The following is a 16,681-nucleotide window of genomic DNA, read 5'->3' as shown; positions in this document are numbered from 1 at the left end:
TCGGGATAAATTATATCAGAAACTAGTTTTCAATAAATTATAATATATTAATTAATTCAGAATAAATAGTGACAGTCATGGGGTGTCATTGATTAAATAAATGAATGACTTCAGGATAAATTATATCAAAAACTAGTTATAATTAAAATATAATAAATACATTAATTCAGGATAAATAGTTTTACACAATGGTTGTCACTGAATTAATAAACAAATGACTTCAGGATAAATTATATTAGAAACTAAGTCTCATTAAATGATTATTATTGAAGGGATTCAGAATAAATTATATCAGAAGTTAGTTTTCATAAATGCTCATTTATAAATAACTTCATTCAGGATACATTATATCAAACCCTGGTCGTCATTGACTGATTATAAATGAATACATTCAGCATAATTGATATCAGACACTGGTTGTCATAAATGACAATCAATGAATGAATTCAGGATACGTGATATTAGACTAGTTTTCATCAAATTATAATGAATGAATTATTTCAGAATATATGATATTAAACACTAGTTCTCATCAAATTACAATTATTAATTAAGGATAAATGATAACAGAAACTGGTTGCCATTTAATATCAATAAATTAAATAATTCAGGATTAATTATATTAGACACTAGTTCCCATTCAAATATAATGATGAATGAATGAATTTGGGCTAAATGATATCAGATATATGGTTCTCAGCATCCTGCTTGTACTCTTTCTTAAACTGGTAACTCACTTTTAACTTAATTTACACAATCCGTTCCATAATTTTACTGCTCAAATTGACACGCTATATCACAAAGTTACTATTATGCATGTTTATTTATTATGAAAGTGTATAAATGCACTGCATCACACTAAAAAACTGTGGTGGGTTAAAATCATGAGTTAAAAGGGGTAATTATCTTCCTAAATCAGATGCACATTTTTGTTGTACAGCTCTTGAGTGCCTTTCTTTATTTAGCGCAGCGTTTCTAAAGCTTTATCGAAACAAATGTGTGTATGGCAACAGGTTAATTATGTGCCTCCTGTCATCTATTGAAAGAGCATTTTATTGTGTTGCCTGTCACTATACACATTTTTGACCAGTAAAGTCAAATTTGATCATTGGTATGCCATGAGAGATCATAAAGTGTGCCTCAGCACAGTGTTTGGTAACTACTCGTTTTAAGTTTACACGTGTCCCCGTCCTGTGCAAAGTGATTTTTTTTACAGTTTAGAGGTGCAGTAAATTACATCACTGCTGGTTGTCTGCTGTCATTGTTCTGTGGGGCCTCTTTTAAAGGCCATCCATCATGCGATGGTTTTGATGCAGCAAAGTGTGTGTCATCTTGCGTACACTACGGGGCAGGGTTTTGTAGCTCAGGAGGCGCCAGGAATATTCCATTTGTTGAGCCAGGCTGTGCCGTGACATAAGGTGGTACGAGAAATCTTGTAACTTGGAGAAATACCTCGCTTCATTTTCTCTGGTAAAGTCCGTCTGCCGACACAAATCCATCACGTTTTTGATGCCATCCCAACACGGGAGAGTAAAGGGGAAAATACGTGGAAGATTGTTTTCCTTTTGTGGATGCGGCGATGAAAAATGTGTTCCTGTCAATCTTTAAAGAAAATAATGGATTTTTTTTGCAGGAAGTAACTACGGCGCACTCCACCAGCACAGCGGGAGTGTGGAGAAATAATTTAATCTCTCAACAAAAGGTCACGTTTGGTAACTTGTCAGGAATGAAAATGGCTGACATTAGAGAACGCTTTAGTCCGCCCCCCTTTTAGTGTCGAGTAAATCGTGTGTGACGTGTGCGGGTCATAAATCATGCTGGATAAAAATCCCAAACCTTTGACCTTATCGAATTTTTTTGGTCGGCTTTGCATTGGCATAATCAAAAATTGCAAAATTTTAAATAGTTTATGCATTGCAATAATATAATGAAATACTATGACACCCTGTGATTAGAGATGTCCGATAATGGCTTTTTTGCCGATATCCAATATTCCGATATTGTCCAACTCTTAATTACCGAATCCGATATCAACCGATACCGATATATACAGTCGTGGAATTAACACATTATTATGCCTAATTTTGTTGTGATGCCCCGCTGGATGCATTAAACAATGTAACAAGGTTTTCCAAAATAAATCAACTCAAGTTATGGAAAAAAATGCCAACATGGCACTGCCATATTTATTATTGAAGTCACAAAGTGCATTATTTTCTTTAACATGCCTCAAAACAGCAGCTTGGAATTTGGGACATGCTCTCCCTGAGAGAGCATGAGGAGGTTGAGGTAGGCGGGGTTGAGGTGGGGGAGGGTAGGGGGTAGCAAGGGTTGTATATTGTAGTGTCCCGGAAGAGTTAGTGCTGCAAGGGGTTCTGGATATTTGTTCTGTTGTGTTACGGTGCGGATGTTCTCCGGAAATGTGTTTGTCATTCTTGTTTGGTGTGGGTTCACGGTGTGCCGCATATTTGTAACAGTGTTAAAGTTGTTTATACAGCCACCCTCAGTGTGACCTGTATGGCTGTTGACCAAGTATGCCTTGCATTCACTTGTGTGTGTGAAAAGCCGTAGATATTATGTGATTGGGCCGGCACGCAAAGGCAGTGCCTTTAAGGCACGCCCCCAATATTGTTGACTGGGTGGAAATCGGGAGAATGGTTTCCCGGGAGATTTTCGGGAGGGGCACTGAAATTCGGGAGTCTCATGGGAAAATCGGGAGGGTTGGCAAGTATGACTGGGCAGTGTTTCCCATAAACTGCCAAGATACCTGTGGCGGTGGGGGCGTGGCTATGGGCGTGGTTACCATGACATCATCGAGTAATTTGCATAATTTACTACAATGATATGATTTTCTCTAAAAAGGCTCAAAAAATGTATACTTACTAATTGATAATAACAGTTTTGTTTTAAACGTCCATCCATCCATCCATTTTACAATATAATTACAACACGTTATGTACATATTTATATACAGATTTGAACAATAAGTTATTCACTGAAATATATTTATTAATTGTGGTTCTTACAAAAAATATATCTTATAAAAATATAAAAGCTAAAATGTCTCTTAAAGCTCTGCCCCTTTAATTAGTGCATACTAAATAATTTAACTTTAGCCTACTACTACAAGCATATTATTTACCAGCAACATAAAGTGAAACAGAGGCAGAGGTGTCCTGCCACAGTCAGTAACAAATAAACAGAAAACAGTAGTGGTGGTAGATAGACACAAAGCTTCATCAAACATCTGATCCACTGAACAAAGAGCTCCAAAAATCTTGATCCTACACTTCTCTTTTGTAAAGTAAATCTGAACAGCCGATGCATCAACTATATGATTTGCCTGAGAAGCTGGACAGGACAAAAAAAATAAAATAAATACATTTTAAAAAATCTATTTGTGGCGGCCTTAATTCTTTCGTGGCGGGCCGCCACAAATAAATGAATGTGTGGGAAACACTGCTGGGAGACGCAACTGCTCTGTACTTCTCCCTACGTCCGTGTACCACTCCGTACGGCGGCGTTTTAAAAAGTCATAAATTTTACTTTTTGAAACCGATACAGATCATTTCCGTTATTACATTTTAAAGCATTTATCGTCCGATAATATCGGCAGTCCGATGTTATCGGACATCTCTACCGGTTATTAAAAAAAAAAATCACATGTAGATTATTTGTGATTAGGGATGGGTACAGAATTTGCTACTTTTATTGGCACCAACCGAATTCCGTCTTTACTACCGGGTATGGATTTGCATAAAATCAAACAGTGCCATATTTTGAAACCTTTGTTGCACGTGACCGTCCGTGACGTCATGTCCGGTTGCAGACTCGGCCAGCTCAGACACTTGGCGGGCAAACAAGCACTAAGGGGACTCAGCCTAACTGCCTGTAGGTAATGTTGCATTTTCCATGCCAACAAAGCAAGTATGCCTGATACAAAACACTCAAACGTATGGTAAGCCTCCACTTTTCAAAATATGCTAGCTCGATGCTATTTGACATTGTATTTCCCATAGACATGCTACTGATTAGCATTAGTGATTCAAATTTGGTAATGAAAACTACAACTATAATGCACATTACAATCAAACAGTTGGTGTGTAATAAGTACAATATTTACAGTATAAACAATATAAAAGATTGGAATGGCACATTCGGAGTCATGGCAAAGACTATTATACACTGATTAGGCAACTACTGCCATCTGTCATCTTGGAATCTACTATATAATACTTGCAAATGAGACTCAGAAATGTTATAAAAATAGATAAGATATAACAACGGGACAGCACAGTTGACGTGTTTAGCTCAGTGTTAAATGTTAAATAAATAAAAATATTGTATTATTATACAAACATTTGTTAACACATGAACACACACATAAGTACCGAAAAGTGGTACCATTGAGTACTGGTATCGATTCCCTGGCACCGGGAATTTATTTCCATATCGTTTCAAATGTGAAATGTACCTACTTGATGATTTGGGCAACATGCTAGCACACATGTAGCACAGATATCCTCAAAGTTTTATAATCATTAGACAAATGATTAAGGGCCGATAGGTCCCAAAGATGTTTTGCTCGACGGCGGCCATTTTATTTAAATTTTATGCACATATGCTTGTCAGTCACCTAACGATGTGTACAAAATGTAACTGTCAGGTTCAAACACTGATGACATCTATTAAACGTGACAAGAAGCAAAGAATCAAACAGAGACAGAATTAAATCTGGCTCAGTGAGGAGAGACGCCTGGACACCGTACCCTTGCACAGTGTCTCAGCACGCTCTGGCGAAAGATTGTATGCCACCTCTTTTTATTTGGACTTTCCCTGATTACATGGCAACAGCTGTTTCTAAGGGACGTGGGTCGTAAACAGCGTTGCCTTTGGTTACGGAACAGTTCAAAAGAAAGGTCGTAAAACAGTTCAAAGAAGAGGTCGTAAAACAGTTCACAGAAAAGGTCGCCTTGAGGGGAGTCAGGCCCTGCTTCCCCTCTGCTTTTGTAGTTCTTGGGTCAAGACAATATCTTTTTTGTTGATTACAATACATGAAAGAAACAGAACACCTTCATGTTGCTTCCCCCCCTACACAGTGGAGTTTTACAAGCCTTCTTCTTGGTAGGTTCAAAGACAGCTTTTGTCTTCTCGCCGGGAACTCAATTCAACACAAAGTATTGTGGTAACTTAGATACAATTATTCTAACAGTAATAGTGATCCATCTAAACACCTTAAAGTGACAGTGGGTGTATTGTAGTCATGTATTCACTGTATTCATTATTTGCACATATCTAATAAGCAAGGCAAAATATTGTTTTAGGTTGATATTTGTAGTGATAATTATATTTAGTTTTAAAACAAAACCATCGAACATAAAATCAGATTCTGAGCTGATATCAAAAGCAAAAGAGGGGGACGTAGGGGACGCATCTTGGTAAATATATGACATATTTACACCCACACTGGCTAATAAATGTCGCTAAGATCAATCACAGCTAAGATCTCATCAGGACGGCCAGTCCGGGCCAAGTCGTTAAATCTTCTATCTGGTGGCTGGGTGTTTAAATGCAAATGTCCACGGGTTGTAGAGGATTTGCCAGGACAAGGAGGCTGCCTGGCCCGGGACATTTGTACTATGGCAAAGCAAGCCTGACTAAACACTGTCATAAGTAATGAGCTGCGCTCCTCTGGGCGTGATAAATGAAGGCACTTGGCAGGACGAGGCGGCGGATAGAGCTGAGCTGGTACGAGGCGAGGCCCCCTTTTAAATCAGCGGCAGGCAGTGCATCAAATCAGCTGAACTAACTGCGCGTCGCCTGGTTCAGGTCCGTACATCTCGCCACACTGACATCATAGTCAGGCACGATGTGTGTCGATCCGCCGCAGGTCCGAGCGTTAAAACCATCTGCTCGGACCATAAAGGAATAAAACACGTAACCGTTAGAACGGCCGAGGAGAATTGTCTGTCAACGTTTTTTTGTGATGCGCAGAGCGTGCGCACGTCGATGAATATTCAAAAGGCCAGTCACTGTCTGCCACTCTTGCCTGCTTTTCTTCTGACACTTAAACGCATCGCCTGTATTCTGACTAACAAATATTGGTTAGAAAATCAACCTGTGAATATTTACTTAAGGTTTGAGAGGCAGCCTAATCAAACTTATTTGCGCCTTAAAGGGGAACTGCATTTTTTTTTGGAATTTTGCCTATCATTCACAATCATTATGAAAGACATGACGACAGATGGATTTTTTAAATGCATTCCAAAATAGAGATGTCCGATAATATCAGACTGCCGATATTTATCGATTCTTATTTGGGGGTAAAAGAGTTAAAGGCCTACTAAAAGCCACTACTACCGACCACGCAGTCTGGTAGTTTATATATCAATGATGAAATCTTAACATTGCAACACATGCCAATACGGCCGGGTTAACTTACAAAGTGCAATTTTAAATTTCCCGCAAAACTTCCGGTTGAAAAAGCCTTTGGAGGATGACGTATGCGCGTGACGTAGCCCGGGGAACAGAGGTATGCCTTCCCCATTGAATACAATACAAAAAAGCTCTGTTTTCATTTCATAATTCCACAGTATTCTGGACATCTGTGTTGGTGAATCTTTTGCAATTTGTTTAATGAACAATGGAGGCTGCAAAGAAGAACGTTGTAGGTGGGATCGGTGTATTAGCGGCTGGCTTTAGCAACACAACAAGGACTACTTACTTGGATAGCAGACGCCTAGCCGATGCTAGCCGCGGCCACCGCACGGATGATCGGGTGAAGTCCTTCATCGCGCCGTCGATCGCTGGAACGCAGGTGAGCACGGGTGTTGATGAGCAGAGCAGATGAGGGCTGGCTAGCGTAGGTGGAGCGCTAATGTTTTTAGCATAGCTCTGTGAGGTCCGGTTGCTAAATTGCTAAGTTAGCCTTAGCGTCGTTAGCAACAGCATTGTTAAGCTTTGCCAGGCTGAGATCTATTAACCGTGTAGTTACATGTACATGGTTTAATAGTATTGTTGATCTTCTGTCTATCCTTCCAGTCAGGGATTTATTTATTTTGTTTCTATCTGCATTTGAGACGGATGCTATCATGTTAGCTCATGCTAAAGAGCTTCGTCGATGTATTGCCGTGGAGATAAAAGGCACTGTGAATGTCCATTTTGCGTTCTCGACTCTCATTTTTAAGAGGATATAGTATCCGAGGTGGTTTAAAATACAAATCCGTGATCCACAATAGAAAAAGGAGAGAGTGTGGAATCCAATGAGTCAGCTTGTACCTAAGTTACGGTCAGAGGGAAAAAAAATATGTATTTCACTGCATTCTAGTCCGTCACTCTAACGTTCCTCATCCACGAATCTTTCATCCTCGCTCAAATTAATGGGGTAATCGTCGCTTTCTCGGTCCGAATAGCTCTAGCTGCGTTGAAAACAATAGGAAAATATGAGGGAGTGAACAACTGACAACGTCACGCTACTTCCGGTAGGGGCAAGGTTTTTTTTTATCAGAGACCAAAAGTTGCGAACATTATCGACGTTGTTCTATACTAAATCCTTTCAGCAAAAATATGGCAATATCGCAAAATGATCAAGTATGACACATAGAATGGATCTGCTATCCCCGTTTAAATAAAAAAAATTCATTTCAGTAGGCCTTTAATATCACATATTAGTTTCATATTTAAAGTCGAATTTCAGACATGAATGGACTTTTACACGGTATTCAAATTTTTTGAGTTTCACCTATATAATGGAAAGGACTTTGAAAATGTGCAACTCTTCTCTGACTACAATTACACATTCACCTACCGAAAAAAGGCAGCACTGTGGAAAACAGGTGCAAGCTTTTGTCTACAAACTTGTTGCCACACATCTCAAGCACGTTACTTATTTTCTTTGGAGCAAATGTCTCGCAACGTCAGTGACAAATACTGATTGTCTAATTCTAATGAACTAATTATACTGTTATGTGAAAAATGAGATCAAATTATAGTGAACCACTTCTACTCTTGAGCGGCTGCAGACAAATGGGTGAACATTTGCAAGACTGGTTGAAAAACAACGTCATCTAGCAAAAAGTTTTTGCATAAGCAGGGTGGATCAAATTATAAACTATAAAACTTTGAGGATACCTGTAGTACATTTATGCTAGTTTGTCTTTCCAATCATTTTCCTAATGACCCATAGGAGGCGCCACAAATGTTATATTTAAAGTCATGCGTAGGGGACCCCATATGGTACAACTGAACACTCCAAAAACGGGACACATTCTCCTCCACAATGCTGGTTGACCTTTAATTTTTTTTTCATAAAAACATGAATTAAATTAAGCGTGACACGGGACTTGTCCAGGGTTCACTCGGCCTTATGCCCGAGTGCACAATATCCACTTCCTATTCTATAGTCATTATCACACTTTTACTTTTCAGCTTCTGCTATTACCGGTATGCCTTTTTACATACATTTTTGAATTATGATAGCTTGTTTTATGCATACAACAATCCATATGTTTCAATGTCAGGAGGGAATTTAGCAATACATGCATAAAAAATGCATGTTTTATCTTCAGTTTTGCTGTTACGAGATTTCCTCAACAACAAAAAAAAGGTAGAGTAGTTTTAATTAGAGATGTCCGATATTATCGGACTGCCGATATTATCGGCCGATAAATTCTTTAAAATGTAAAATCAGAAATTATCGGTATTGGTTTCAAAAAGTAAAATGTATGACTTTTTAAAACGCCGCTGTACGCAGTGGTACACGGACGTAGGGAGAAGTGCTGAGCGCCAATAAACCTTAAAGGCACTGCCTCTGCGTGCCGGCCCAGTCACATAATATCTACGGCTTTTCACACACACATGAGTGAATGCAACGCATACTTGGTCAACAGCCATACAGGTCACACTGAGGGTGGCCGTATAAACAACTTTGACACTGTTACAAATATGCGCCACACTGTGAACCCACACCAAACAAGAATGACAAACACATTTCGGGAGAACATCCGCACCGTAACACAACATAAATCAGTGTTTCCCATAAACTGCCAAGATACCTGTGGCGGTGGGGGCGTGGCTATCACCATGACATCATCGAGTAATTTGCATTATTTACTACAATGATATGATTTTCTCTAAAAAGGCTCAAAAAATGTATACTTACTAATTAATAATAACAGTTTTGTTTTAAACGTCCATCCATCCATCCATTTTACAATATAATTACAACACTTTATGTACATATTTATATACAGATTTATTCACTGAAATATATTTATTAATTGTGGTTCTTGCAAAAAATATATCTTATAAAATATAAAAGCTAAAATGTCTCTTAAAGCTCTGCCCCTTTAATTAGTGCATACTAAATCATTTAACTTTAGCCTACTACTACAACCATATTATTTACCAGCAACATAAAGTGAAACAGAGGCAGAGTTGTCCTGCCACAGTCAGTAACAAATAAACAGAAAACAGTAGTGGTCAAATACAAATAAGGCAACAAGAGAAGTATCCTACACTTCTCTTTTGTAAAGTAAATCTGAACAGCCTATATGGGCATCTACATCAACTATATGATTTGCCTGAGAAGCTGGACAGAACAAAAAAAAAAAAAAAATTTATTTTTTTAATTTGTGGCGGACGTAATTCTTTCGTGGCGGGCCGCAACGAATAAATGAATGTGTGGGAAACACTGTAAACACAACAGAACAAATACCCAGAACCCCTTGCAGCACTAACTCTTCTGAGACGCTACAACATACACCCCCCGCTACCCTCAACCCCCCCACCTCAACCTCCTCATGCTCTCTCAGGGAGAGCATGTCCCAAATTCCAAGCGGCTGTTTTGAGGCATGTTAAAAAAAAAAAGCACTTTGTGACTTCAATAATAAATATGGCAGTGCCATGTTGGCATTTTTTTCCATAACTTGAGTTGATTTATTTTGGAAAACCTTGTTACATTGTTTAATGCATCCAGCGGGGCATCACAACAAAATTAGTTATAATAATGTGTTAATTCCACGACTGTATATATCCCTATCGGATGATATCGGAATCAGTAATTAAGAGTTGGACAATATCGGGTATCGGCAAAAAAGCCATTATCGGACATCTCTAGTTTTAATGCTAATAGTTTATAATTCTTTCTGCTTCTTTTCATTCATAATTAATTTTAATATTATGCTGATAGTTTTTTTTGTTTGACCTTCAATTAATGAAATAATAAAAAAATAAAAAAATAAATATATAATGCAACATGTTTTGGAGCAAAGAAAACTCCAAAACATGAAAAATGTGTGGTTATGTACAAAACTGTCTTTGTGAATTTAGGACATCATACTTTTTTTGAAATATACACTACCGTTCAAAAGTTTGGGGTCACATTGAAATGTCCTTATTTTTGAAGGAAAAGCACTGTACTTTTCAATGAAGATAACTTTAAACTAGTCTTAACTTTAAAGAAATACACTCTATACATTGCTAATGTGGTAAATGACTATTCTAGCTGCAAATGTCTGCTTTTTGGTGCAATATCTACATAGGTGTATAGAGGCCCATTTCCAGCAACTATCACTCCAGTGTTCTAATGGTACAATGTGTTTGCTCATTGGCTCAGAAGGCTAATTGATGATTAGAAAACCCTTGTGCAATCATGTTCACACATCTGAAAACAGTTTAGCTCGTTACAGAAGCTACAAAACTGACCTTCCTTTGAGCACATTGAGTTTCTGGAGCATCACATTTGTGGGGTCAATTAAACGCTCAAAATGGCCAGAAAAAGAGAACTTTCATCTGAAACTCGACAGTCTATTCTTGGTCTTAGAAATGAAGGCTATTCCACAAAATTGTTTGGGTGACCCCAAACTTTTGAACGGTAGTGTATAAACAAGTTAAATAATCATTTAAAAATATACAGGCCATAATTTATAGGCTTAAACATTGATTTTGAAAGCTGCACAAACGTCTCTACAAAGAAATATTGCTGTTTGTTTCAGCCCAAACCTGCTAATAGCGTCACATGTGCGTTTCAGCAGACACCAAACATAAACCAATATGCCACTCTTCTCTTTCTCCATCTCTAAGATCCTGGAACCTGACGCGGCGGAACATCTGTTTACCTCCCTGCTGCCAGACATGGTGCAATTAGCGCTGAGGGCGTCGGAGCTGTGCACCAAGGTAAGGGCTATCAACTAACCAGTGGTAACCGCCGCCAATTGGCAGAGGAAACGTGACGGTGGGGTTGATCCTAAAGGTCAGGGTGAGAGAAACAATCCATAGCGGCAGTAAGGACCGTGAGGCCAAAGCACGGGGTATTGATGTTCCCGTGTTTCACGGTCTTAACAGGCTTTATGGTCGGTTGTGTGTCTGGGGACTTCAGTGAAGCCAACCAGCTGGTAATCCCTTAATTAAATTTACATAAATATATTACATGCGTTACTAGCTGGGTTGATTAAACAGTTAAATTGCTCGCCAAAGGATATAAAACGGATATATACATCTAAACAACACTACTAATACTGTATGCTTGGAGGGTCCTGATTGTAACCATGATTCAAGAGGATGCGGGAGTGGCGCCAAATTAGTACCCTTACACGACATCCTTCAGTATCTCATTTCGCAAATGGACGAAGCAAATTATTGTGACCTTCCATCGGTCTTGCCTCTCTGCTCCCTACCCCGCTCTTTTTTTTCCCAGCCGATACCACTTCTAAAAAGAGGGGCGAGCCACTCCATCACCATGTCTCAGGAGCAGGCGGCCTGCTTGCTCGCCAACGCCTTCTTCTGCACCTTCCCGCGGCGCAACTCCAGACGCAGCGAGTACAGCAACTACCCAGACATCCACTTCTTTAGGTAACAACAATAAATATTGTTCTATTAACAACTCTCTGGCAGTGTCCAAGAGAAACTGAGAATTAGTATGTTTGTATAAATGTTGGAGCGGGAGTACTAAACTGTGTACATCCCCTGGATAGTGTAATGCAAAATCACTTTGCAGATCTCTTTTGGCAGGGAGGTGTAATTACCTAAAAGGAGGAGGTAATCAGATTAGCGTCGACTCAAACGAGGAATGTCATTGGCAGTTTGGGCAGGAGACTCTGACAGTGTGCAGTGGCACGACTTTTTCCACTCATTCACTTGAATTGTTGGTAGTGTGTCACAATCCATGTCAGTGGCATACTTTAAATTCATGCTTGTCTCATTGTTTTTTAAAAATGTTGATGTAACAAGACACAAGATGTGTCTTGTTAGTGAATTTATTATTATACTCTTCGATTCTGTAGATTCACCGCGCTAACAGGAAAAATTCAAGTAGGTATTTATTAATAATTAACATTAAAAAAAAATGTAATCAACTTAAAAAAGTTCATCATTTTGATGATTAAAGCCTACAGCTATAAAAAAAAAAAATCACAAATTCAAGTAAGGTACGATAAACATATTTTGTCTCTACATATGTGACTTCTAAATTGAGTGAAGTCCTAAATCACCAATGTTGATATCCCAAATTCCTTACCTAATAAAATTGGGAAAATGGTCAAAAAGCTTATTGTTGTATTTTTGTGTGAATTGAATTCCTAAAATCATATACATTTTGCACTAAGTTGTCATTTATATATTGTATACTTACAGTATAATCTAAATTTACAAGCTTAATTGGTTCTATGATGGATCCCTTAGCTAAAAACACTCTAAAACACTATCACAAATCAACTTCACCCATTGAAATAAGTTTAAATCTGGCCCAAAACTGCGCAATTTTAACATGTAATAGGTTTTTTTTTGGTTTTTTTAAAGTCAAATACAAATAAGGCAACAAGAGAAGTATCCCACACTTCTCTTTTGTAAAGTAATTCTTTACAAAAGACGTGTCTAAAGTGCGGCCATTTGCCTCCTGCTGCTCATTTTTAACGGCCCGCGGCGCATTCTAAAAAAACTATTTAAAAAAACGTTCAAAAATTTAAATAAAAAGAGTAAGCAGGTCAAATGTAACAACAAAAAGTTTGAATTTTGACTGAAATAACTATTTTTTTCTTTAAATCTGTCATTGCTCAAAAAATAATAATGAATCAAAATCGATGTTGTTATGAATTGTTGACCTATTCAAGGCTTCAGTTTTTCACATCAAATATTCCACTTTGAAATATTTTTTGAGGAAAAGATTGCATATTTTGTGTTTTTTGTATAAAAAAACACAGAGGACATAAAAAAATTAAACAAAACAAATTTTGAAAATTTATAACTGACGGATAGATCTGACGATATAGAGACTTAGGTGTTGAAACTTAAGTGTTGAAAGTAAAAAATAAAAAAACATATGACTTATTTTACCACTTTTATAAGTGGGGCCCTTTGGATTCCCAGGAATTTTAGTGTTTTTTGTTTTTTTTAACTGTCATTGCTCAAAAAATAATAATACATTAAAATCAATGGTGTTATGAATTATTGACCTATTTCAGGCTCACAACAAATATTCCACTCAGAAATTTTATTGGGGGAAATGTTGCTTATTTTGTGTGTTTGCCATAAAAGAAAAATATATATTTTTTGTCTGTTTAGTTTTTTTGACATGCATCAAACATAAATGATGTTCACTTTAGATTGACTGATAGACCAATTTAAGTGTTGGATCAAACTTGAGGGGAGCCCTGAAGGTAAAAAAAAAAAACCCTCCATATATTGCATTGCATTTGAAAATGAAAAATATCAATATGGCGCCCACATGCTTTAATTTTTCAAACCTGTACAAAATACAGTGCAGAAAAAGTAATAGTATAATTAGTGGAAGGAGCTTTTGTGTGTGATAACCATAGGACAGGAAATGGCACTTAGTGTGACATTGGAAAGTGGCATGCTGCTCAGTACATTATAGCCCAAGGGTGTCTAAAGTGTAGCCATTTGCGTCGCGCAGCTAATTTTTTAACGGCTTGCGGCACATTCTAAAAATACTATTAAAAAACATAACAAAATAGAATAAAAAGAGCAAACAGGTGAAATGTAACAAGAAAAAAATTGCAATCAAAGCTGCCATGTAGGCTATTTTTTTCTTTGAAGCTGTCTTTGCTAAAAAAAAAAAAAAAGTTTAAAATGTTGCTATGAATTATTGACCTATTCAATGCTTCATTTGCTTCACACCAAATATTCCACTTTGAAATATTTTTGGGGGAAAATATTGGATATTTTGTGTGTTTTTCCACATAAAAAAAGTTTCAAAACAGTTTTGACACAAAGGGAATTAAAAAAATGAAACAAAAAATAACAAGATATTATAGTTGACGGATAGATCTGAAGTTGATCTAGAGCAGGGGTCACCAACGCGGTGCCCGCGGGCACCAGGTAGCCCGTAAGGACCAGATGAGTAGCCCGCTGGCCTGTTCTAAAAATAGCTCAAATAGCAGCACTTACCAGTGAGCTGCCTTTATTTTTAAAATTGTATTTATTTACTAGCAAGCTGGTCTCGCTTTGCTCGACATTTTTAATTCTAAGAGAGACAAAACTCAAATAGAATTTGAAAATCCAAGAAAATATTTTAAAGACTTGGTCTTCACTAACTGACAAAGAAACAGATAACAGATTTGGTGTCCAGTTCAAAGTGTGACATGATTTATTAAACAAATTGAGAGTTGACTTTTGTATTTTACATGAGTTATTATTTGTACAAACATGGTGCAAAGTAATTCATGATTTGTTAAAAAATGTTAGTGGCTATCTAGTTAAAATGGGATATTGTGATTTCACAAGACTGTCTTAGAAGTGATCATTTGAAAATGTTCAATTTGAAAAATGTGCACTTAGAGAAAATATAAAAATAAAGTGTTGCATTATGATATTTATCTGTTTCTATATATATTTATTGTGAGAAATCATTAAGATGATCAGTGTTTCCACAAAGATAAATATCATTAATTATTAATAATAACATAGAGTTAAAGGTAAATTGAGCAAATTGGCTATTTCTGGCAATTTATTTAAGTGTGTATCAAACTGGTAGCCATTCGCATTAATCACTACCCAAGAAGTAGCGCTTGGTTTCAAAAAGGTTGGTGACCCCTGATCTAGAGATTTAAGTGTTGAAAGTAAAAAATAAATAAATGTATGACTTAGCACTTGTATGAGTGGGACCCTTTTCGATCCCCAATCATTTTAGTGGGTTTTAAAAAAAATAAATAAACTGTCATTGCTCAAAAAATAATAATGAAATAAAATCAATGTTGTTATGAGTTATTGACCTATTTTTATGACTTAGACCGGGACCAAATATAAGGGGAGCCCTAAAGGTAAAAGAAAATCTATATATTGCATTGCTTTTGAAAATGAAAAATATCAAAATGGCGCCTGCATGTATATTTTCAGTGTGTGGCCCTCAGTGTAAAAAGTTTGGACACCTCTGGTATATTGTAGCCAATCACAATTCATTCATTCATTCCATTCACAAAATTTAAAATTTCTAATTTCAACAAGCGGATGCTATCACATAAATGCACGCATGGAAGTGCACAGAAAAGCTTGCTGATGGATTTACCCTGTCTCCATTAGTGTTTGTCCACAAGTGAGTAGCGGTAGTTTTACTTTATTTTTGTTTTATTTAGTGTTGTTATACAATGGTCTTTGCCCTTGTAAGGCAATATGTAGCTCAAAAATATTTAATGATATGATTAAACTTTGAAGACTCCATTTTTCTTCTTTACTCAGGTAAATCCAAACTTACGACGTCTATATTATTCTATACTATATCAGTTGAAAACCCTCCATAGACCGTGTGGCCCTCCATCCCCACTAAAAGCCTGCTCTCAGCAGCAAGTTGAGTCAAAGACAACTTTGCCCTCCGGACCTACACGACGCTGGACCGTTGCTGTCGGCCTGCACCGGAACAAAATGAGACTTCGATGAATGAGTTACTCGGGGTCCCCGAGGGGTTGGGGGGCTTTCAGAGCATCAAGCTTTTGTCGTTTCATTTCCTTTTGTGTTGACATGGGAGGCGGGCAGCCTTTACAGCTTTACAGGAGTGACACGGCGGCTTTAATGTGCATTCAAACCCTCGCCACGAGCAGCATTGTGCCCACTAGTTTTCAGCAAAGAGGGACTGACCCTTCGCTTTTGCTTAAAAGCAACACAGGACACCTTAATGTATCCCCGAGCTTTGTGCATTGCTGTTTTTGCGTGTGTGAGAGTGATACAAGTGATGGCAAGCCCGGGGCGACTCCATTATGGCCGCAGCGGAGGAGAAGCTACATAATCGGCCAGTGAGTGAAAAGGAGGCTGAGTGAGGGATGAACTGATTCCAGTCAAATGTCAGCGCATGACTGAACTCACGTGTATCGTGCAACACATTTATCTGCACTGTCCAGTTGTGATGTCACAGTCTTAACACCCCTCCACCTTTGCAAAAATATGCTTTTGGTTTTAGTGAATGAGCCCGCACAGGCTGAGGAAAACAATTCTGCCAAACTATGTTTTACGACTGTCAATCAGATTTGGGCATTGTCATGTGGTGTGCACAACGTTGCAACCGGAAAGAGCTTAATGCAATCTGAACTGCTCTTTGCCCGCAGGCTGTTCGAGGGGTCCTCGTCGAGGAAGATAGAGAAGTTGAAAACCCTGCTGTGTTACTTCAAGAACGTCACAGAGCAAAGTATGTTTTCTATTACAAGTGGTACCTCGGTTTTTGATTTGATTTGATTTT

General features: G+C 37.8%; 1 protein-coding gene across 1 annotated transcript in view; it reads left to right on the top strand.

Annotated features, from left to right (window-relative positions):
- The window catches only part of LOC133654932 (poly(ADP-ribose) glycohydrolase-like), a 58,457-nt gene that overhangs the window by 8,818 nt on the left and 32,958 nt on the right, over positions 1-16,681 (top strand). Inside the window, exons 6-8 of the mRNA XM_062054808.1 lie at positions 11,083-11,175; positions 11,696-11,850; positions 16,551-16,630. Coding sequence (XP_061910792.1) covers positions 11,083-11,175; positions 11,696-11,850; positions 16,551-16,630 — 328 coding nt within the window. The remainder of the gene's footprint in view (positions 1-11,082; positions 11,176-11,695; positions 11,851-16,550; positions 16,631-16,681) is intronic.

Source organism: Entelurus aequoreus, linkage group LG08 (genome assembly GCF_033978785.1).
Source record: "Entelurus aequoreus isolate RoL-2023_Sb linkage group LG08, RoL_Eaeq_v1.1, whole genome shotgun sequence".
Taxonomy (NCBI): domain Eukaryota; kingdom Metazoa; phylum Chordata; class Actinopteri; order Syngnathiformes; family Syngnathidae; genus Entelurus; species Entelurus aequoreus.
This window is presented reverse-complemented; position numbering and strand designations above follow the sequence as displayed.